Raw genomic sequence first — 22,758 nt, forward strand, 5'->3', positions numbered from 1 at the left:
TCTGCCTGTCCTTTGCATGAGCATCCCTTTCAAGTGATAGGTCTGCACTTCTGTCAGTGAATCCTGTGACTTTCCCCCACTTTTTTGTTCTAGTGACCCAGAGTAAAATACTCCTGTTCACCAACTGTGTTCTCAGCAGGTCTATCTGGGTTTTGGCCCCTGCTGCAGACTTTGGAAGCGTATGACCAATATGAGTGCAGTGACAGAACAGCTTGTTCATATAGACAAAGTTTTTTTTTTTTTTTTCTTTTGCACATAAGAAAAGGGTTAAAAGAATAAAAGACCTGTAAACCTATGTGACCTCGACCTTTGACTTTCCTTGCAAATTTAGGTAGCCTCTCTTGTCCCACCTATCATCTAGCATTGGGCTAGGCAGGTAGATTTCACCCTTGCAGTCTCTGCCTGTCTCCAATCTTCAGTTGATGTCTCCCACCCTGAGCTAACAAGCAGTCTCTTATCCATTTCAGAGTCTTTGACCAGGTTCAGGACATATGTCCCAGGACAGACATATGCACCACGCCAGAGGGTCAGAGGTAGACTTCAGTGGTGGATTTACTGTATGGTGCATTTGAGCGCCGGCAATTGAGTTAGTCATTGTCTGGTTCTTGGGTACCGTGTGGAGTGCTCCATCTAGAATTAATCTTTAGTGTAGCATAAAGCCAGCCACCCCATAACACTCACATAATATTAATAAAATTAAGAGAGATCACCCTTTTTTATGCTCAGTAACTGAACTTGTACTATTGTATCCTTTGTTTAAAGTGTGCTTAATATTTTTCTCACTCTCGCTTACAGCATCAGTACTGAGTTTCTGGCACTTATGAAAAAGGTATCCAAATCTCCCCTTGTGATGGATGTTCTTAACATCCAAGGTGTACAAAGGTCACTGGAGAGATTAGCAGACTTGCTTGGAAAGATCCAGAAAGCATTGGGAGAATACCTGGAGAGGGAGAGATCCTCCTTTCCTCGGTAAGGAATTTCATCTCCTCAACCAATTGTGCTGGAATAAACTCTAATAGGAATTGTGTTTGGTTGCATGGTAGTGCCTAAGTACTTCCTTTTATTGTGTTCCACTAGCAATCTTTTAGTGCATACACAGATATCAAAACATGAATGCTTTGGAATCATAAAAAAATAAAGGTTGAACAATTTAGACATTTTATGGTCCCATTTCCTGGGAAGTGATAACCTTCAGTTTCTTTGTGTGGGTCACTTGTGATTAGTAATTTAAGCAATATTTATATTCAAATTATGCCATTTAATAGGCTGTTTCACCTGGTACTGAATAATGAAATTCTCAAATTAGTTTTTGTTTTTCATTTAAGCTTAATGAACCCTTAGGAATCTAACCAAATACCAAAGCTTAAGAACTTGTATCATTCTATATTTGAATCATGTTGCATTCTGTTTCACCTTCAATTCTCAGTAGTATGTGAGGTCTTTGGATTGTAGATCTAAACATAACCTCCATGTCAAGCATGTGTTCAGAGTGGGAGCTTTGCTGTCTCATTTTTCAATACTTGGCATTTATCTGCTAATGAGTGTTAAAGTGGGAAGAAAACTCTAGATAGACTAAAAATGGTGCAGAGAATAAGCCCTCAGGTATTTTTACTATGATCTAACAGAAGTATGGAGGAAAGGAATTACGCAGCATTGCACAAACTAGCAGTCATTTCCCCAGTTTTATAAGGGTTATAGAGGGTTCAAGTAAATACATTAATTCTGGGCCTTCAATTAAGTGTGTGTTTAAAAATCTTTCACCTCAGTGGTCAGTTGTTTTAAAAAGCTTTAACCTTATCTCTAATACCAGGTTCTACTTCGTTGGTGATGAGGACTTGCTCGAAATCATAGGAAACAGCAAGAATGTAGCTAAGCTGCAGAAACATTTCAAGAAAATGTTTGCTGGAGTTTCTAGCATCATCCTGAGTGAAGATAACGCTGTTGTTCTGGGAATCTCATCACGTGAAGGAGAGGAGGTAAAGCTGCGTCTTCGGGGTTTTTTGCAAACTTACAAACCTGGTCGAAATTAAAACTAAAATGACACTTGATTTTAATTGTTTCAGGTACTGTTCAAAACACCTGTCTCTATCACAGAACATCCTAAGATCAATGAGTGGCTCACACTTGTTGAAAAGGAAATGCGGGTCACGCTTGCAAAGCTGCTTGCCGAGTCTGTTACTGAAGTAGAAATCTTTGGTAAAGCAACTTCAATTGATCCCGGTCTCTATATTTCTTGGATCGACAAATATCAGGTATCCATCTTATTCACGTTTGTCTAACCAAACTATATAATACACTTTTGTGGGAGGAGCAACTCTTAGCAAAAATCTAACTGTATTTTAAATGTTCAGGCCCAGCTTGTTGTCCTGTCAGCCCAAATTGCATGGTCAGAGAATGTGGAATCTGCTCTGAATGGCATGGGTGGTGGAGACGACAGCAGTCCTCTGCACTCTGTGCTGACTAATGTTGAGGTCACGCTGAATGTGTTAGCAGACTCTGTGTTGATGGAACAGCCACCTCTCCGCAGAAGGAAATTGGAACACTTGGTAAGTAATACTCTCCTCCCCATCCTCAGTAGTCATTCGGTCTCTTACAAAATTTGAACACAATCTGCCCATCTTCAAATCATGAAAGTGACACCTAGGGAAAATTAATGTTCCCATCAAGATTTCTTGAGGAACATCTGTTTCTGTAGATATTACATATGCCTGACTTGAAATAACATCTATAAACTTAAATGTCCATGTAGCATAAGCTTCTGAAGAATTATTTAGTGAATAGAAACAACTCTTGGAATATACCACCCAATCTCCTATTCTGAGAGTAGATAAGATTTATAAATCGAGAGTTTATATTAACTTTTATCATCTATGTGTGTACATGGCTCCCGTAACCATAGTGTCTGAGCTCCTTCAGCTGTTTAAAAATAGAAACCATTTACATGAGAAATAGTTTAATTTAAAACTTCTGTGTTTGTGTGAGGGGCTGTCATAGTCATGTGAAGAACTTTCTGAAGAAAGAAGAGCTAAACTGAAGGGTTTTTGCATTTAGCTACGAAAGTCTTAAGTCATCACTTCTTGCCCACTGAATTCATAGCATAACTCCAGCTCCTCCTAAGAAGCTCTACTTTCCACCAGACGAGTGCAACTGACAATCTGTCCCGTTGTTGAAAGGCTCCCATAAAATAAACCTTGAACGAAACTTCTAATTGGGGAACAAGTGTAAAGTGCATAGCCACAGAATGGTGTTTGTGGCTGTCTGTACAAAACACAGCACTCTAGTTTCTTGGCAAGTTGGAGCTTTCACTTGGGGTGTGGCTTCACTGCTAGACATGACTTGCAGTAATCAAATCTATGGACCTTCAGCCTTACCATGTCCAAGTCTGTGCTGATACAATGAAGTGCCAATTTCTAGCCTCTTGCAGATGAAAGTTGACATTATTGTGCCTTGGGCATCCAAAAGGATTGAAGGCTCGTGATAATCTAGTCTGAGGGGAAGGTGCCCTCCATAGTTAAGTCTTAGGGGAAGCAAGTTCTTGGAAACATTTCTCTTTATCTACTGGCATCTCAGTCTTGGCTGGGTTTAGCTCTAATCAGATGCGCTTCATTCAGCTGATTCTAGCTACTGAAAGCTGGAAATGGAGATGTAGAGCTCAGTGTTGGTGTGTACCTGCTGGGATTTCAGCCCACAGTGTCTTACCAGTTCTCTTGATGTCTTTATATAGACTTGTGCAGAGGATTAAAACTTGTGGGGCTTCAGAGGTGAGGGCTCTTGGGGGTATGGTGGGGAGGGATGTAGAAACACTGTCCCTCTACAGCACTTGGGGTTTCTTAGAGGAAATTGTGAGCAGGTTTAAGGGCACTCTCATTCATCGTTGGAGGCAGAGAAGACTATCTGGTGACTAACAATATGTGGTGCCAGCGAAGTCTAGCAGGATGAGTATGGATGGGCTTCCTTTCTGTGCTTGTGGACAGAAAAAGGTTGTCTGTAAGGACAGAACCATGCCTTGGCCTGAAGCTTGACTGAGAGATCCTGTAGCAACAGACTTTTTTTACTAGCTCCTCCTTTCTGCAAGCTAGAGAATGGATATTAGATCATGCCGTCTAGCACCGAGCAATGGCTTTTCATAAACTGAGGTGCATTGAGATGCAGTAAAATTGTTAGTTTCATTAGAGTACATGGTCTTTTTTCATTGTGGTTGCTAATGAGATGTTTGTTCTCCAGATTACAGAGTTAGTGCACCAAAGAGATGTTACAAGATCACTGATCAAAAGCAAGATTGACAACTCCAAATCCTTTGAGTGGCTCAGCCAGATGCGATTCTACTTTGACCCAAAACAGACAGATGTGTTGCAGCAGCTGTCCATTCAGATGGCAAATGCCAAATTCAACTACGGCTTTGAGTATCTTGGTGTTCAGGATAAACTAGTTCAGACTCCTCTTACTGACCGCTGTTACCTGACAATGACGCAAGCCTTGGAGGCAAGACTTGGAGGCTCACCGTTTGGTAAGTTTGTACTTATTCCATATGTGTCTTCTGTTAAATGTAAAGATTGATGTTCATCAGCTATAAAACTAATAAAGTAACTTCCGTAGTTGAGACTCCAGTTTTGAAAAATGAGCGACACTTAGGCCATGTCTATACTTACTGGTGGATCTGCACTGCTGTAATTGATGCAGCAGGTGTTAAATTAACAGATCTGTTGAAGACATGCTAAATCAATGGGAGAGTGCTCTCCTACTTATTTGTTTACTCCACCTCCTTGAGAAAAGTAAGGAAATTAGTCTAGGAGTACATCTCCTGTCGACACAGTGTGGTGTAGACACTGCGGTAAGTCGACCTAAACTACGTCGACTTCAGTTACATTATTCGAGTAGCGTAACTTGGGCTGACTTACCGTGGTACTGTAGCCCAGCTCATAGACTCTAGATGTTAATATTGTCAGTTTAGTGCCTAGGAAGAGACTAATGTTTTTATCCCATTCTAAAAATAGGTCCTGCTGGTACTGGTAAAACAGAATCTGTAAAGGCCCTTGGACACCAGCTTGGCCGCTTTGTTCTGGTTTTCAACTGTGATGAAACATTTGACTTCCAGGTATAGTATTTTTAATGTAACATGAGAACATTTGTCATTTTAAGTTTAAGTCTCATAAATATGCCATTTAAGCTTGTAGATTTCAAAACGTGTTTGAAAGCTTGTTCCTGTTATCTGGTAAAATAGATTCTGGTTACTTAAGTGTGCTTCCTTGGACCTCACTACCACCTAAAGCAGAATTGGGTTAGAAGCTGCCTGCTCTGTTTTTAGATCTGAACTGCAAGCTTTAGGAAGGTAACTTCAAATTTTTTCAAACTACAGTCTTCCATTACCATCCCCCAGTCATATTGTGTGACCAACTGCAGTAGACCTACTTTAGTGGAAACCAAGTAGGTGTGACTGGCTGACTCCTAATGGATTTGTTGCTGCACATACTCCTTATGTCAATGGACTGCCTGATCTATTGCAGCATCGGAACTACTTTTAAATTCTGCTGCAGGTTTAGGAGTGTGCTTGCAGAGATTTTAGTATTAGTAAGTGACAGACTTCCCTAAAGAGGAGTGGAAGTTGCTTAGTAGTGCCTTGTACATTCTAGAATATGGAAGTTGGCATTCAAAAACTGAAACCTCTGAGAAGCAAGAGTGGTGTGAGTGGGTAGAGAAGAGTGGAGTGGGGGGTAGAGAAGTTGTTTCTGTTGAAAGCATAAGTCTCAGCAGACACACACTAAATAGGGGGTTAATATATATAACCACAATCCTGTCCAGTCTACACCTGTTCCACTGTGTACAGGGAAGAATAACCAAGGTAACGTGTGTGTGTGTATGTATGTATACATAAAGCTTATCTCTTTTTCTCTGCCTACAGGCAATGGGACGCATCTTTGTGGGGCTCTGCCAAGTGGGCGCATGGGGCTGCTTTGATGAGTTCAACAGACTTGAGGAGCGTATGCTTTCTGCTGTTTCTCAGCAGGTTCAGTGCATCCAGGAAGCCTTGCGAGAACATTGCAATCCAAACTATGACAAGAGTATGCAATTTTTTCCATTGCTAATGATTTTGTATAGCTGTTCTGGCAAAAGAATGCCCTCACTTGCATGTCTGAAATAGGTCCTTTTTGAGAAATCTCCTTACTCCCACATTGGCCAGGGTTTTGTGTTTTGTTTTTTTTGTTTTTGTTAAATTTGAAAATATAATTTAAACATTAAACAATTAAAGGAAGTAGCTTTCAACAGATATGCAGTCACTTTCAACATTGTGTTACTTTAGTGTTATGGTAGAAAAAAAATGTTTGACTAGTTGTACCATAAACAAAAATATACAGAATACTAAAAGTGAAGTTTCAACTACTGTAGTTGATAGCTAATTTGACTGAGACAAAATCAAATGTAACTAAAAATACTTTTTGTGTGAACTATTTTTAGCTTCCGCACCTATTACTTGTGAACTGCTGAATAAACAAGTTAAAGTGAGCCCAGACATGGCTATCTTCATCACCATGAATCCTGGTTATGCGGGTAGATCAAATCTTCCAGACAACTTGAAGAAGCTGTTCCGTAGCTTGGCAATGACAAAGCCAGACCGCCAGCTGATTGCCCAGGTCATGTTGTACTCCCAGGGTTTCCGTACTGCTGAAGTGCTTGCCAATAAGATTGTCCCATTCTTCAAGTAAGTAATAGTCCCTTAAACAAGTCTGGCCCAGACCATTAAAAGATCACTTGTGTACTTAAATGTGGAACTTAAAATGGCTCTGTAGGTAGTTTTGAAACTACCATAGCAAGAACATAGAACAGTAAGCATGCTTGACACTTTACGATTGAACATTAGTTTTGTGATCTTAGTATGTCTAAAACTGACTCTGATGTCTTTTATCTTTAGACTCTGTGATGAGCAGCTCTCCTCTCAAAGTCATTATGACTTTGGCTTAAGGGCTTTGAAGAGTGTACTGATTAGTGCAGGAAATGTGAAGAGGGAGAGGATTCAGAAGATAAAGCGGGAGAAGGAAGAGCGTGGTGAAGTTGTTGATGAAGGGGAAATTGCTGAGAACCTACCTGAACAAGAGGTAAAACATATACAGTTTCATAGCAAAGGGTGGTTACAGTAGATATGCATGTATATGAGCACTTACAGTAAAGCACCTGCTGTATCCAGCATAAACGTAATCTCTTTAAGTTCACAAGTTTACTTGAAGTCATGGTACTTCAGGCTACAGGAGTGGTGGTTTCAGTTTTGAGTTTTAATCAGTGCTTGAGTTGTTGGAAGTGTCTTTCTTACAATAAAATAGAGGCACCTGATGGTCTGTGGTCATTACAAACTTTCCAATAAAACGAGTGGTGTCCTGACATTATTCCAAGTGGAGTAGACATTCTGAATGAACTCCTCTGTAGTTCACATCACTTTCAGATAAATGTTATATAGGCAAGTACAGCTGCCACTCCTCAACTATAAGGCAACTGTATTAGGCGATAGCTTAAGTATTCCCTGTATAGCATCACTTCAAGTTCATAATGCACTGTTATAAATGGTCTTGCACAAATACAAAACTCAACATCAAATAAGTTTTTTCCAGGGAATAAGAATGCCAAATGCAAACCTAGCAAATGTCAATATACTCTGCAGTCTGAGTATTCAGCATGACCTGTCTGAAATATTTCCACCAATGTGACTAATGCAGATATTCATTGCTTGCCTTGTATTGTCTAATCAAAGCATGAAAATTTTCCATGTAGATTTTGATCCAGAGTGTGTGTGAAACAATGGTACCCAAACTTGTTGCAGAAGACATCCCATTGCTGTTCAGTCTCTTGTCTGATGTATTCCCTGGAGTACAGTATCATCGTGGTGAAATGACAGCCCTGCGAGAGGAGCTTAAGAAAGTGTGTCAGGAAATGTACCTTACCTATGGTGATGGAGAAGAAGTTGGTGGCATGTGGGTTGAAAAGGTACATTGTAAGATTTATAACTATCGCAATGTGGGTTGACAAAAGTACATGTAGCACTTTCCATATTCTGTGATACAGAAATCAAATATAACTGCTCCCCAAATAGACAGAATACCTAAAATACATTTCAACTTTAAGTGATTCCGGATTATTATGTTTGATTCTTAATAAATGGAAGTCTTAAATGACAGATCAATCTGTTCTGTCACAGGTTCTTCAGCTTTATCAAATTACCCAGATCAATCATGGGTTGATGATGGTGGGTCCTTCTGGAAGTGGAAAGAGCATGGCTTGGAGAGTGCTGCTAAAAGCTCTGGAGCGGCTAGAGGGTGTAGAAGGTGTTGCTCACATCATTGATCCAAAAGCAATCAGCAAAGATCACCTCTATGGTACTTTGGATCCAAATACCAGAGAATGGACAGATGGATTGTTTACACATGTCCTGAGAAAGTGAGTCTTAAACATTAATAGCATATAAGTTAAGAAGTGGCTATTAGAGAGATCCTTGGATGTTGTCATTGCCATGGAGGATTGAGGAAAGAGAATATTACTGTTTTTTAACCTACACTAAATGCTTTCCTGAATTTAGGATCATAGACAATGTGAGAGGTGAATTGCAAAAACGACAGTGGATCATCTTTGATGGGGATGTAGATCCTGAATGGGTGGAGAACTTAAACTCCGTGCTGGATGACAACAAACTGCTGACTCTGCCCAATGGAGAACGTCTCAGCCTTCCACCAAATGTAAAGTTCTTTTTGTTTTTACAAACATTTTAGCATTTCTAAATAGTTTAATCTACTGAAAATTTGATAGCTCTGCTGCTTTTGGTAGCTGACATGAACAGGCTCTTATCACACAAACTGTGGGCACAGAGTAAAGTTAATATTGCATCAAAGCAAAAGTGATCTTATGCAGTGGTCTGGTTCAACTGTTTAAAAACCCTTCTGTGGTTATGGAGTTTGTGATATCAGGTTTAACTTGACCCTACCAGACGAGGGAATACTAGATCATGCCTGAATGTCTGATTAGGTGTTAAGACAAAACTTAATTTTTATACCACCTATTGGCTTCTTAGGAGTTTAGAGAAGCATGTTAACTCAGTTTTTACAGTAACTCCTCGTTTAACGTAAGTTATATTCCTGAAAAATGCTACTTTAAGCAAAGTGATGTTAAGCTAGTCCAGTTTCCCCATAAGAATTAATGTAAATGGGGGTAGGAGGTGGGGGCTAGGTTCCAGGGAAATTTTTTTCCACCAGTCAAGATTCGTGTGGGTGTGTGTGGAACGAACACACACACACACACACACACACACACACACACACACACACACACACACACACACACACACACACACACACACACACACAATTTTAAACAAACAATTGTATACTGTACATTGTGAAGCTTGGTTGAGGTGGTGGAGTCAGAGGGTGGGATATTTCCCAGGGAATGCCTTCCTGCTAATTGATGAACTAGCACTCGGCTGAGCTCTCAAGGGTTAACACGTTGTTGTTAATGTAGCCTCACACTCTACAAGGCAGCATGAACGGAGGGGGGAGACGCAACATGGCAGTGGTTGCAAACATTCCCTGTGGGAACCGAACGTGATGAACTCATGCTATTCCACTGGAGCACACCACTCTTTCCACTTTCCAAAGGGGTGCATGTGTGTGTGACTGACAGACAACTTAGGGGAGCTGAAGGGGGCGGGGGGCTGCTGGTCCAACCTGGTTCCTATCCCCCACCAGCTAGGTCCAATGGGCTGCTCTTTCTGCAAGCAGTGGACAAAGCAGGCGGCTGCCAAACAACATTATAAGAGAGCATTGCGCAACTTTAAGCAAGCACGTTCTCTAACAGATCAGTGGCTTAACAACGAAATGTTAAGCAGGACAATGTTAAGTGAGGAGTTACTGTAATAGATTCAGTAGAACATAAAATCTAACTTCTCTTAAATGTCTGCACTTTCTCTCTAGGTGCGTATCATGTTTGAGGTACAGGATCTGAAATATGCTACTCTGGCCACAGTGTCAAGGTGCGGAATGGTCTGGTTCAGTGAAGATGTTCTAAGCACTGACATGATATTCAATAACTTCTTGGCCAGACTACGAAGCATCCCTCTGGATGAAGGTGAAGAGGAAGCTCAGCGCAGGCGAAAGGGCAAAGAAGATGAAGGTGAAGAAGCAGCTTCTCCAATGTTGCAGGTATAACTTGGAATGGATTGTAATATTGTGGACTGACACCAGACCCACTAAAAGTAGGAAGTGCCTTGAAAGCTTATCTTACCGGCTGTACTGAATATAAATAGAGATTGAGTTAACAAAATATAACTTTAGGGAATACAACACACATGACATTTTTGAACCCATACTATTGCCAAACTTATTTTAAAATCTAGTGTTATGACTTAAGACTACAAACCAAGTTCCTTGAACAATGCTAATGTCTTCACCAACAGATTCAAAGAGATGCAGCAACAATTATGCAGCCCTATTTCACATCTAATGGACTTGTGACTAAAGCTCTTGAACATGCTTTCAAGTTAGAGCATATCATGGACCTCACTCGCTTGCGCTGTCTTGGTTCATTGTTCTCTATGTTGCATCAGGCTTGCCGCAATGTAGCCCAGTACAATGCAAACCATCCCGACTTCCCTATGCAGATTGAGCAACTGGAGCGTTATATCCAGGTAAAGTAAATACTGCAGCAAAGTGATCTGAAAGCCTAAAGATGAACACAGTTACCAGACTCTTTGAATAGTCTCCTTGTATTTTCTTCAGCTGTCCTTCGAACACAAGTAATACTTTTTTTGCATTTGTGTGGACTAATCTTTCTCTTGTCTTCCATCAGAGATACCTGGTCTACGCAATACTGTGGTCGCTCTCTGGAGACAGCCGCCTGAAAATGAGAGCAGAGCTGGGAGAATACATTAGGAGAATCACCACTGTACCGTTGCCCACAGCACCCAATATACCCATAATTGATTATGAGGTAATAGCCTCTTGTACTTTGTATAGGTTAACCTAATTCCTAAGGAAACAAAACCAGAATGACACTATATTTCTAAATTAACTTCTCTCAATGGAAGTAAATCAGTATCTCACAAGTTAGCTCAAGGGAAGCCACTCTACATTTGATTTTTTTTTTTTTTCCCCCCTCAGTTGGTACATAATGTACTGTGTAATCCAGCCTGCTTCTAAACTAATCCCACAGCATTAAATCTGCAGGTGTTAAAAGCCTAAATGAGTTCACAGATTAAAGCATGAAGTTGTATAAAATAAGCTGGGGTTGTGATGAGAATCCCATTGGAACACATCTGTCTCCTAAATTTGTTAATTAACTGTATTTCTGTTCACCTAGGTGTCAATTACAGGTGAATGGGTCCCATGGCAGTCCAAGGTTCCTCAGATTGAAGTTGAGACACACAAGGTTGCTGCTCCTGATGTTGTAGTACCAACCCTAGATACCGTCCGCCATGAAGCTTTGCTGTATACTTGGCTAGCGGAACACAAACCCCTAGTGCTCTGTGGCCCACCAGGTTCTGGAAAGACTATGACCCTTTTCAGTGCTCTCAGAGCCCTCCCTGATATGGAGGTAACTATTCTGTTTATGTGTGGGTTATTGAATAATAGCAAATTTATAACAAGTAAAAGCTGCCTACAAGGTTCACTCTCGTGATTACAGCAACACCTCTACTTGCATGGCAAAAACTTCATTGTGTCAGAGCTCTTTGCCCAACTAAATGAATGTATCTTTATAACACTCTGTGAAGTAGAAACATGAACTGTAAAAGGGAGTGGAAACTGAAGCAGAAATCAGTGACTTGCCCATAGTCACCAGGAAGATCTAGACTCTTCCTAACTCCAGGAGTCCCTTAACTTCAAGGCCATCTGTTCTTCCTTTCTAACTAACACCAGTAGTACTGGCTTTTTTTCCACTTGTTCAGTATTAAATCAAAAGTATTTTGAGTTCAGGTAGCTGTTCCATCTAGGTATGAGTGTTTAAACCTGTTAACAGTGATGAGAGACAGTATGTATAACAGGTGGGTACTACTGGCACATAACAGACTTTGATGGCAAAGTCTGTTTATAAGGAATTTTACATATCTGTAGTGACCCAAATACTTGTGTAAACAGCATCCAGTGATCAGTATCTAGTCAACATACAGCATATATTTTCAATCTGAAGGCCAAGTTGTAACATATATTTGTTACTGAGGAATGATAATCTTTTGAAACTTTGGTTATAGATTCATAGATATTAAGTTCAGAAGGGACCATTATCATCTAGTCCAACCTCCTGCACAACGCAGGCCACAGGATCTCACCCACCCACTCCTGTGAAAAACCTCTCACCTATGTCTGGGCTATTGAAGTCCTCAAATCGTGGTTTAAAGACTTCAAGGAGCAGAGAATCCTCCAGCAAGTGACCCGTGCCCCATGCTACAGAGGAAGGCAAAAAACCTCCAGGGCCTCTTCCAATCTGCCCTGGAGGAAAATTCCTTCTCGATCCCAAATATGGCGATCAGCTAAACCCTGAGCATATGGGCAAGATTCACCAGCCAGATACCCAGAAAAGAATTTTCTGAAGTAACTCTCATCCCACCCCATCTAACATCCCATCACAGGCCATTATTTCTAAGACTTCAAGCTATTAAAACATATCAAATGTCTTACCTCTTTCACCTTTTTTGTTTTTAAAGGTGGTTGGACTTAATTTCTCTAGTGCTACTACTCCAGAGCTACTTTTGAAAACTTTTGATCATTACTGTGAGTACAGGCGTACACCTAATGGAGTGGTGCTGGCTCCCGTGCAGCTAGGAAAGTGGCTGGTGCTGTTCTGTGACGAAATCAACTTGCCAGATATGGATAAGTACGGCACGCAGAGAGTCATATCCTTCATTAGACAGGTTTGTTTTGTTGTGAAACTAAGGATTCTACTGTTATGCTATTATGGAAACTTTCTTATATTAAAACAATTCCCTCATTCAGATGGTGGAACATGGAGGCTTTTACCGTACATCGGATCAGACCTGGGTGAAATTAGAGAGGATTCAGTTTGTTGGAGCTTGTAACCCCCCTACTGATCCTGGAAGGAAACCACTTTCACATAGGTAAATACTATTCTGAAGCTACTAAAACTATAGTACTGATCTGCAAAATGGAGTATCTGATGCCTTTACATTCTACTATTGGAATCCAGTTTTTGTAGCGTCAAATATTGGTTTAAAAATACCTTTCATCCAAATGAGCTGCTCATTAACAGTCCATCAGGCTTCTGTTGATCTTCATTAAGTCTTGGAGCACTGGAAGTTCCGAAGACTGGAAGAAAGCTGCTAAAATGCCAGTTTTTAAAAAGGGTAAATGGGATGACCTAGATCCCAGCCAGAATAATGGAGTGGCTGATACAGGACTTGATTGTTAAACAGTTAATAGAGAACAGTGTAACTAATACAAATCAACATGGGTTTATGGAGAATAGATCCTGTCAAACTAGTTTTGTTTTTGTTTTGTTTTGTTGAGATTGCAAATTTAGCTGATAAAGGTAATAGTGTTGACATAATATACTCAGGTAAGGCATTTGACCTGGTACTGCATGACAATTTGATTTAAAAACAAAAACAAAGTAGAATGATATAAAAGTTACATGGCACACATTAAATGGATTAAAAACTGGCTAGCAGATAAGTCTCAAAATGTAACTGTTAACTGGGAGCCATTATTGAGTGGGCTTGTTTCCAATAGGGTTGTGCAGGGACTGGTTCTTGACCGTATGATATTTAGCATCTTTATCAGTTACCTGGAAGAGAACAAAATAATCACTGACTGTAGAGGACCCAAAAATGGGAGGATGTTAAATAATGATTAGGACAGGTTACTGATTCACAGCAATCTGTGTCACTTGGTAAACTGGGCGAAGTAGTTAATATGCATTTTAATAAAGCTAAATGTAAATACATACATCTAGGAACAAAGAATGTTGGCCATACTTAACAGGTTGGGGGACTCTCTTCCTATTTATGATCCCCATTTAAGCATCCCAGGATTGCCTTAGGTCTTCTGGCCAGTGTTACATGTTCAGCAGGGAGCTCAAGTTCAACTGATTATCCACCATGATCCCCAAACCCCTTTCAGGATAAAGAGGCTTATTTGATCTCTGTATTTGGCACTGATGTGACCACTACTGGAATCTGTGTCCAGTTCTGGTGCCCACAATTCAAGAAAGATGTGGACAAATTGAAGAGTTCAGGGAAGAGTCACAAGAATGATAAAGGATTAGAAAACCTGCTTTTACAATGATGGACTCAGAATGCTCAAGCTATTTAGCTTAACAAAGAATAGGTTAAGGAGGGACTTGATTGGTCTGTAAGTACCTACATAGGGAATAAATATTTAATAATGGGCGCTTCAGCTTCCAGCCACTGGATCATGTTATACCCTTCTTTGCTAGACTGAAGCTAGACAAATTCAGATTGGAAACAAGGCATACATTTTTAACAGTGAGAGTAGTTACCCACTGGAATAACTTACTGGGGGTGGATTCTGCATCATTCACAATTTTTAAATCAAGATTATAGCATTTTTTTCTAAAAGATGCCCTGGGAATTATTTTGGGGAAGTTCTACCGCCTGTGTTATATGGGAGGTTAGACTAGGTTGCTTATGGCCTTCGACTCTCTGAGCAACACAGACTGTACTCACTCGCATCCCTGTACTTCAAGGAGGACTTTGTTTTAGCCAACAGGGTGGTGGCTAATGTGAGTGCTGAACATTACTCCCTTCAGAGGCTGAGAATGCTGTTATGAAATTAATAGTTACTTTTACCCTATGGAACAAGCAGCTTGGATCAGAAACGAACCAATATGATGTGATATTGCGGAGTACAAGTCAGTAATTGACTCTCCTTTGACTTTTAGTGGCTTAATTTGAGATGAAATCTCCACCAAGGATGGCAGTTGTTTTGAATCTTGAAAATAGATCGGTCAGGTCTAGTCTAGCTGACTTGGATGAAGTCTTTCCTCGTATGAACACTAAGCTATTGGACCTCTTTCAGATTTTTACGCCACGTCCCTGTGGTGTATGTGGACTATCCTGGACCGGCTTCCCTTACTCAGATATATGGAACATTCAATCGTGCAATGCTGAGGCTTATCCCATCGCTCCGCACGTATGCAGAACCTCTTACTGCTGCCATGGTAGAGTTCTACACAATGTCACAGGTAACGTGCTCTACACACTATCCCAACTTCTGCTGACTAGTGCTTTTTCCTTGTTACTGTGCCACTTTAGATAAATCCCAGTGCTCTTTGTCTTGGCCTGCTTAACCAGTTTTTATTAGCAGTTGTGAGATGGGGGCATGAGAAGCATTGTTTGCATGTTAATTATTGTTGCACAACTTTATCCCATTAGATACTATACCCAGTGTGTTTGAATTTTTAGGAAAGGTTCACCCAAGACACACAACCACACTACATCTATTCACCTCGTGAAATGACTCGATGGGTGAGAGGTATCTTTGAAGCCTTAAGACCATTAGAAACCTTACCTGTTGAAGGCCTTATTAGGATTTGGGCACACGAAGCCTTGCGTCTCTTCCAAGACAGGTAAAGAAACTATGGAAATAGTATTAAAAGTACAAATTGATCTTTTTCTCAACTCTTTCCAGAGACTTTCCTTTAAAATAAGTCGAGGCCCAAGTTGAATTCTAATTTGATTCCAGATTGCTCTTTTAGATATATTAAGTATAAACACTTAAAAGGGCTCAGTTGGGCAGAATTCTCAAGTAGTTCAAATGCCAAACTCACTTTTTTTTTTTGTCAGTAATTTCAACTTCAAACGGTTGGCTCATTCATTTATCTGCTTGGAGCACAAAACTGTTGTAATGGGCAGGTTTGTGAGGTGAAGTACAGACTGCCTACAAAGACCACAGGATTATAGTTCACCTCAAATTTAAAGGTGGTAAAAACAAATAGTTTGAAAAGGCTTGGCCAATCTGAGTAGTCCCCCTTTCTTTAATTGTTGCAGTTGAGATTGAGGGATTTTATCAAATGCAAATTGAGATTTTTTTTTACCAAATTGGACCTTAAATTGTTACGATTACGCTGAAAGGCTTTTCACCCTTGCTCCCTTCTCACATCTTCAGGATTTGTCAAATTGAAATTGCGCTTGCTGTAGAAATGAACAAAAGTTTAAGTTCATAAAATAAGTGCCACCTCCAAAGGCTTATATATGAGGAGTAATACCTTTTGTGGATTTGAAATCTAGTCCTCTCTAAGCTCAGGGCAAGAGAAGTGTCTGTTGGATTGCTAAGTAGTTGCAAGTAGATGTAAATATGGGTCAGTTCTAATAGTATTACCCTTTGCCTTAACTTGATATTTAAAACACTTCACGTATATCTGTTTTTAGTTTTTGCATGCTTGCTTGTAACTGTCTTTCTCTCTAACTAGACTTGTGGAGGATGAGGAGAGACGTTGGACTGATGAAAACATTGATATGGTAGCTCTGAAACATTTCCCCAACATAGACAAAGAGAAAGCTATGAGCAGACCCATCTTGTACAGCAATTGGCTGTCAAAGGTAAAGAGGGATATCTCAATCGAAGCCTTGCCATTGACCGTTGCAGACACTAAGTATCCTATTAAGAGAGTCTCTTTGCCCACCACTTCTCTTAGGTAGTACTCCTTCTAGTGTGCTAAACACAGTCCATGCTATGTTTCAGAGTAGCAGCCGTGTTAGTCTATATTCGCAAAAAGAAAAGGAGTACTTGTGGCACCTTAGAGACTAACCAATTTATTTGAGCATAAGCTTTCGTGAGCTATAGCTATATCAAATGCATCCGATGAAGTGAGCTATAGCTCACGAAAGCTTATGCTCAAATAAATTGGTTAGTCTCTAAGGTGCCACAAGTACTCCTTTTCTTTTTGCGAGTCCATGCTATGATAGTTTACCTTTGACAATAAGGATTGCTAACCATTTGGAGTTGGTAAGCAAACACATTTGATGCAGCATGCCATGATGGGTATCCAGCACACAGCAGAATCTATCTGGGTATCAAGGGAGTAGAACTGTGAATTTGAAGGCAGAGCATATACCCAAACAGGGACACCTCTAGAATACCAAGGGTAACAATCCCAGAAAGTATCCTGGGGTCTTGGACTAGTGCAGTTAGGAGATGTAGGTTGTCTTTTTGGTTTATTTAACAAATAAGCCAGTGGTGTCCGTAACCACACTGGCTAACTAATGACCCAAAGGAGAAGTGCCACCCACTGAGTCACAAGCTTCATTTCCTAGCATCCTGGGTCTCCCAAGTGGTGGTAGATCATTGAGTTGCTTGATCTGAGGTATGACCCAAGGTGGTATGATTGTGGAGTACAAGCATACTCAATCTTGTATCTAGCTGTATGCTTTCAAAACAATAAATGCCTATAGTCATCTCATAACAAACAATGGTGTCTGATGAATAAACTGTTCATGGCCTTAGACACCCCCTCCCCCCCACCAATCCTTTATATGACCTCAGCTGTTGCAACTGACTTAAAAAAACAATTGTGTAATGCTAATATGTGGTGTGTAAAGCTTGTTGCTCTGAATGTTTTAGGGTTTGCTTTTCAGTGTCCAAGCAGGTATTCATAAATCTACTTCTGTGTCTGCTGGCTAAATGCTCTCCTGTCTGTTCAGACTTACGAAAATGCACTTAACATACATGCACCCCCTGTATTAGATAACATAACTCAAACCAGTTGAGCCATATGTGTGTTCAAATCAGGAATTTGCAGTGATGGTAAAAGTGCCAAGGAGGAGCACAAATACCTATACCTGGGAATTTTCTGGCACCTATGAATATACTGACTTATATTGCCTCTTAAAGTAAGTAGTAAATCCTTTTAAATGTCTTACATTACAGTGGCTCTGAGGACATGATGCACAAATAGAAAATGCATCAGATTTTAGTGCAGCATCTGAGGTGATGTGGAAACTAGTTTTTCAACTTAAGGTGAAGGTCTGAACTGCACTGCTAAGAGGCACAGCACAGAACTCATAGCCAAAGGGGAGTGGGGTGGGGACTAAGGTAGCTCTGAGTCTTAGTGGGCTGTCTAAATTATGCAAGCCACTTCCCAGATGCCTGCAGAAATTCTGGGCAGCACTGCTGCCGTGGCATGTAACATTACATGCCCTGCCCGTGGCACGTGCTACATCAGAGTCTGAGGGGGTCCCTGTGGCGATCCTCCTCCATTCTTGAGTTGGGAATTTGTCGCTCCAGCCCCTTTCTCACCCTGCTGAGCCCTCTGCTGGATAATCTCTCCCTTAATTTTAAATTCTAGACGATTAGATCTCTTGCTTACATATGGGCCTCCTTATTCTAGGATTATATCCCAGTGGATCAGGAAGAGCTGAGAGACTATGTAAAAGCCAGGCTGAAAGTGTTTTATGAGGAAGAACTTGATGTGCCGCTAGTGCTGTTCAATGAAGTTTTGGATCATGTGCTAAGAATTGACCGGTAAGCTGAATTTCCAACTCCTGGGTTTGTCTAGTTTGAATTATAAAACAAATCTGTATTCAGACTAGTCTAGAATGGAGCACCAGTTTGTTCTGGTGTTCTACTTGGGAGAGGCATTCTGTAAAGGGGGCACTGCAAGGTTGGAATTATAGCAGTAGACTGAGAAATATTGACAATAGTCACTTCAGTGTACCCCCGAACCGGTCACAGTATTAAAAAAAAAATGCAGGTTAAGTTTGCAAGGAAGGGAGGTTTGGAAATGTGGTGGCTAATTCACAATTTATCAAGCAATAAATTTACTTGAAGTACCGATCTCTTTCAGAATCTTCCGCCAGCCTCAGGGTCATTTGCTTCTCATTGGAGTTAGTGGAGCAGGGAAAACTACTCTCTCACGATTTGTGGCTTGGATGAATGGTTTAAGTGTTTACCAAATAAAGGTTGGTTTAGTTCAATCACTCAACAAAAAAACTGACTGTTAAAGCTTGCAGTTGTCTTAAAGATATTCTATCTTTGGTAAGATAAATATATAAACATAAGCCATTGTGAGGGAGGATAAGGGCTAAAAAAGATCAGTAACTATTGCTAAATCTTTATAGGTTCATAGAAAATACACAGGTGAAGACTTTGATGAAGATCTGAGAACGGTCTTAAGACGCTCTGGCTGCAAGAATGAGAAAATAGCATTTATAATGGATGAGTCAAATGTACTGGATTCTGGATTCCTGGAGAGAATGAATACTCTTCTGGCCAATGGAGAGGTAACTTGAGTAAATGTGTATAAAGTAGCAGTTATGCAGGGAAAAATCAAGCCTTTAAGAAAAATATACTTATTTCCTGGATTAGGTTCCTGGTCTCTTTGAAGGAGATGAATATGCCACCCTTATGACTCAGTGTAAAGAGGGAGCACAGAAAGAAGGCTTAATGCTAGATTCCCATGAAGAATTGTACAAATGGTTCACCAGTCAAGTTATTCGCAATCTCCATGTTGTGTTCACCATGAACCCATCTTCTGAGGGCCTGAAGGACAGAGCAGCTACTTCTCCAGCTCTCTTCAACAGGTAACTTATTTATTCTGTTTGGGAACTAACCTACAACTTCAGGTCTGTCTTTTTTAATTAAGAATATTGTTAATACCCTCTTGAAAAAAGACATTAAAGCCTCCAAAATTTCTGTCTTGTCCTGTCTGCAGGTGTGTCTTGAACTGGTTTGGAGACTGGTCAACTGAAGCACTGTACCAAGTTGGCAAAGAGTTTACAAGCAAAATGGATCTGGAGAAGCCAAACTACATTGTGCCAGACTATATGCCAGTTGTATATGACAAGTTACCACAACCGCCATCACATAGGGAAGCTATTGTAAATAGCTGTGTATTTGTTCATCAGACCCTTCATCAGGTGTGTTCTGCCATGCTACTCGGATCTCTAATGCCATGTTCTAGTAGACTGACACAAGTTCAGTACAACAACGTTGGCCTGTGACAGTTGAGTTTAAAAAAATCTAGATATTCTATAATCCTAATCTTTTACATATACAAACTTTTGACAAAATCCTTTTCCTTTGGAAAGGCTAATGCTCGTCTAGCAAAACGGGGAGGCAGAACTATGGCCATCACACCACGTCACTACTTGGACTTCATCAACCATTATGCTAACTTGTTCAATGAGAAAAGGAGTGAGCTGGAGGAGCAGCAGATGCATTTGAATGTTGGTCTTCGAAAGATCAAGGAAACTGTTGACCAGGTACATACCTTTAAACTTTGCTTTTTAAAATAAAATTAGAGCTATTAAAACGTTTTAAAACTGAGTTTAGTCTGTATAGACTCTAATCTTACAATTCATGACAGGTGGAAGAACTGCGTAGGGACTTGAGAATAAAGAGCCAGGAGTTGGAAAAAAAGAATGCAGCAGCTAATGACAAGCTGAAAAAAATGGTGAAGGATCAGCAAGAAGCTGAGAAGAAAAAGGTGAAATCAAAGCTTTCTTTACCTTTTGTACATGTGCAGTATATTTAGAAATAATATATTACAGGTTGCACAATCTTTCTCTTAGGTTATGAGCCAAGATATTCAGGAGCAGCTGCACAAACAGCAAGCAGTAATTGCAGATAAGCAAATGAGTGTGAAGGAGGATCTAGACAAAGTCGAGCCTGCTGTCATTGAAGCGCAGAATGGTAAGTCAGCACTGACAAATAACTACAGCATGCCTGCCTTTAGGGGTTGGGGCTGATCCAAAGGCTCTTGAAGTCAGTGGGCGTGCTTCCATTTGCTTCAGTGAACTTTGGGTCCTTCCCTTTATCAGCAGTATCTTAATCTTTAGTGTGGAAGCAGTAGAAATAAAATAGTTCACTAGCACTACTGAGCTTCCAAACTTCCTATTATTGCTACTGTAGACTTGCATTCTAAGCCGTATTTTTATTAAACTTTTGAGCAATAAAGTATCTTAATTGTTCACTGTTTTTGTCAAGCTTTGCTAGATTTACTTACTTACTATCTTTCAGTATACCGGGCCACGTTAGAATAGGAACTCCTGAAACAGGAGTAGGTCAGCAAACACTAGGAAGTATCATGAATGGAAATACTACCTACAACTTATTTACTCAAGAGTTAGTTACAATGGCTTATCAGTGGGTTGTGTAAGAGGAGGAAGGACTTCTAACTCACTATTTGCTTAGGTATACAGTCACTCACTGTAGAGGCATAGCCTTGTTTTTAGGCTCCTTAACTTGTGAACTCAACATAGCTGCCAGGTGCAAACTCTTGCTCTTGTAGTAGTGCTTGGAGGCTTCTGATAGTTCAGCTTGCTGTCACTCAAGTGAGAATACTGGTGGAGAGTTTTCAAAATGTGGAAAGCATTTGGTTTTTACAAGAGAGGTTTAATTCATTTTAGATATGACCTGAAGCTTAAAAATCTCTCAACAATCTCAATGAAGATTTGCTAATTCCTGTCTTACTATTTTGCTGTCTTCTCTTCCTTTTTCTCCCCTATCAATGCTCTTCCTTTCTCCTGATCGATCCGGCTTGACCACTGTGATTAGCTGTAAAATCAATAAAGAAGCAACATCTGGTAGAGGTCCGTTCTATGGCCAACCCACCTGCAGCAGTGAAGCTAGCACTAGAATCCATCTGTCTACTATTGGGTGAAAGTACAACTGACTGGAAACAGATACGTTCCATCATTATGAGGGAAAACTTCATTCCAACTATTGTAAACTTTTCTGCTGAGGAGATCAGGTGAATAACTGCAGGTACTGCTGGGAATAGAAAGAAATTGTTCAAGATTTCCACAATAGAAATCTTAGTTAGTAGTCACAATTGGTGGTGATAGGGTTTGTTTTCTACCTCACAAAAAGCAAAATTCATCTCAATGCGTATGCAGAATCTCCACCTTTTATGCGGCGAGCAAAATATCAAACTCTGTCATATATTCATGAAGATGATATATCAGGGAGCAGATGTGCATCTCGGCTAAATTTTGCTCTTAAAATAAATTTTAAAGTATATAGTCTGAGTAGCGCATACTGCCATCAGAGCAGTGGGATATAGACTATTCCCAGTAATTGAACTTAAATTTCTTTATTTCCCAGCAGTAGCCTTAAATCCCTGATTGTTGCATGCTGAATACTTTTTTCGTTTTCTTAATAGCTGTGAGCTGTATAAGGAAGCAGCATCTTGTTGAAGTAAGAGCAATGGCCAGCCCTCCTGCTGCAGTAAAACTGGTTTTAAAATCAATCTGTCTCTTGTTTGGTGAGGAGACAAATGACTGGAAAAAGATCAGACCAGTTATTCTCAGATATAATTTAATCAGCAGCTTTTCATTGTCAACTTTAATACTGAAGATCTATGGTATTTTTAGTTTATCTGCTGTAGTAAAGGGGCAACTTCCTCTCAGTAATTCTGCGCTGACAGTTTCAATACTTGCATACATGCTGTGTGAAACATAACTCTTCTTTTGCAGTGATTCCATCCGGGAAAAGATGAAGAAGAATTACATGTCAAATCCAAGTTACAATTACGAAATCGTAAACCGAGCATCCTTAGCGTGTGGCCCCATGGTAAAATGGGCAATTGCACAGGTAACTCTTCCGCAGTAGATACGCCAATGTAGAATGCTTCAGTGTTATGTGGGAAATCAAATACCTAGTGATAAGTACTAGTTCTAAGGTGCTGGAAATATGCAAGGACTCAGAATCCGCAGACTTCCATCACTCAAAGATCTGTGGCATCTTGTCTAGCTTGCTATTATAGGTAAAAACAGAAATTGGTCTCAAGTGAACGTGCAGAGTAAGGTGCTGA

At 40.3% G+C, this 22,758-nt stretch overlaps 1 protein-coding gene across 1 annotated transcript in view; it reads left to right on the forward strand.

Annotated features, from left to right (window-relative positions):
• DYNC1H1 (dynein cytoplasmic 1 heavy chain 1) overlaps window positions 1-22,758 on the forward strand; it is a 68,912-nt gene that overhangs the window by 25,128 nt on the left and 21,026 nt on the right. Inside the window, exons 23-53 of the mRNA XM_074956252.1 lie at window positions 796-969; window positions 1,811-1,976; window positions 2,064-2,252; window positions 2,352-2,546; window positions 4,225-4,507; window positions 4,995-5,095; window positions 5,900-6,059; window positions 6,454-6,697; window positions 6,908-7,091; window positions 7,759-7,971; window positions 8,183-8,421; window positions 8,561-8,717; window positions 9,948-10,175; window positions 10,430-10,660; window positions 10,822-10,962; window positions 11,332-11,565; window positions 12,674-12,880; window positions 12,963-13,084; window positions 15,024-15,189; window positions 15,410-15,573; window positions 16,417-16,546; window positions 18,334-18,467; window positions 18,790-18,904; window positions 19,064-19,225; window positions 19,311-19,525; window positions 19,657-19,861; window positions 20,033-20,206; window positions 20,311-20,430; window positions 20,516-20,636; window positions 21,501-21,696; window positions 22,421-22,538. Coding sequence (XP_074812353.1) covers window positions 796-969; window positions 1,811-1,976; window positions 2,064-2,252; window positions 2,352-2,546; window positions 4,225-4,507; window positions 4,995-5,095; window positions 5,900-6,059; window positions 6,454-6,697; window positions 6,908-7,091; window positions 7,759-7,971; window positions 8,183-8,421; window positions 8,561-8,717; window positions 9,948-10,175; window positions 10,430-10,660; window positions 10,822-10,962; window positions 11,332-11,565; window positions 12,674-12,880; window positions 12,963-13,084; window positions 15,024-15,189; window positions 15,410-15,573; window positions 16,417-16,546; window positions 18,334-18,467; window positions 18,790-18,904; window positions 19,064-19,225; window positions 19,311-19,525; window positions 19,657-19,861; window positions 20,033-20,206; window positions 20,311-20,430; window positions 20,516-20,636; window positions 21,501-21,696; window positions 22,421-22,538 — 5,488 coding nt within the window. The remainder of the gene's footprint in view (window positions 1-795; window positions 970-1,810; window positions 1,977-2,063; window positions 2,253-2,351; window positions 2,547-4,224; window positions 4,508-4,994; window positions 5,096-5,899; window positions 6,060-6,453; window positions 6,698-6,907; window positions 7,092-7,758; window positions 7,972-8,182; window positions 8,422-8,560; window positions 8,718-9,947; window positions 10,176-10,429; window positions 10,661-10,821; window positions 10,963-11,331; window positions 11,566-12,673; window positions 12,881-12,962; window positions 13,085-15,023; window positions 15,190-15,409; window positions 15,574-16,416; window positions 16,547-18,333; window positions 18,468-18,789; window positions 18,905-19,063; window positions 19,226-19,310; window positions 19,526-19,656; window positions 19,862-20,032; window positions 20,207-20,310; window positions 20,431-20,515; window positions 20,637-21,500; window positions 21,697-22,420; window positions 22,539-22,758) is intronic.

The sequence above is a fragment of the Natator depressus genome, chromosome 6 (genome assembly GCF_965152275.1).
Source record: "Natator depressus isolate rNatDep1 chromosome 6, rNatDep2.hap1, whole genome shotgun sequence".
NCBI classification, from domain to species: Eukaryota; Metazoa; Chordata; order Testudines; family Cheloniidae; genus Natator; species Natator depressus.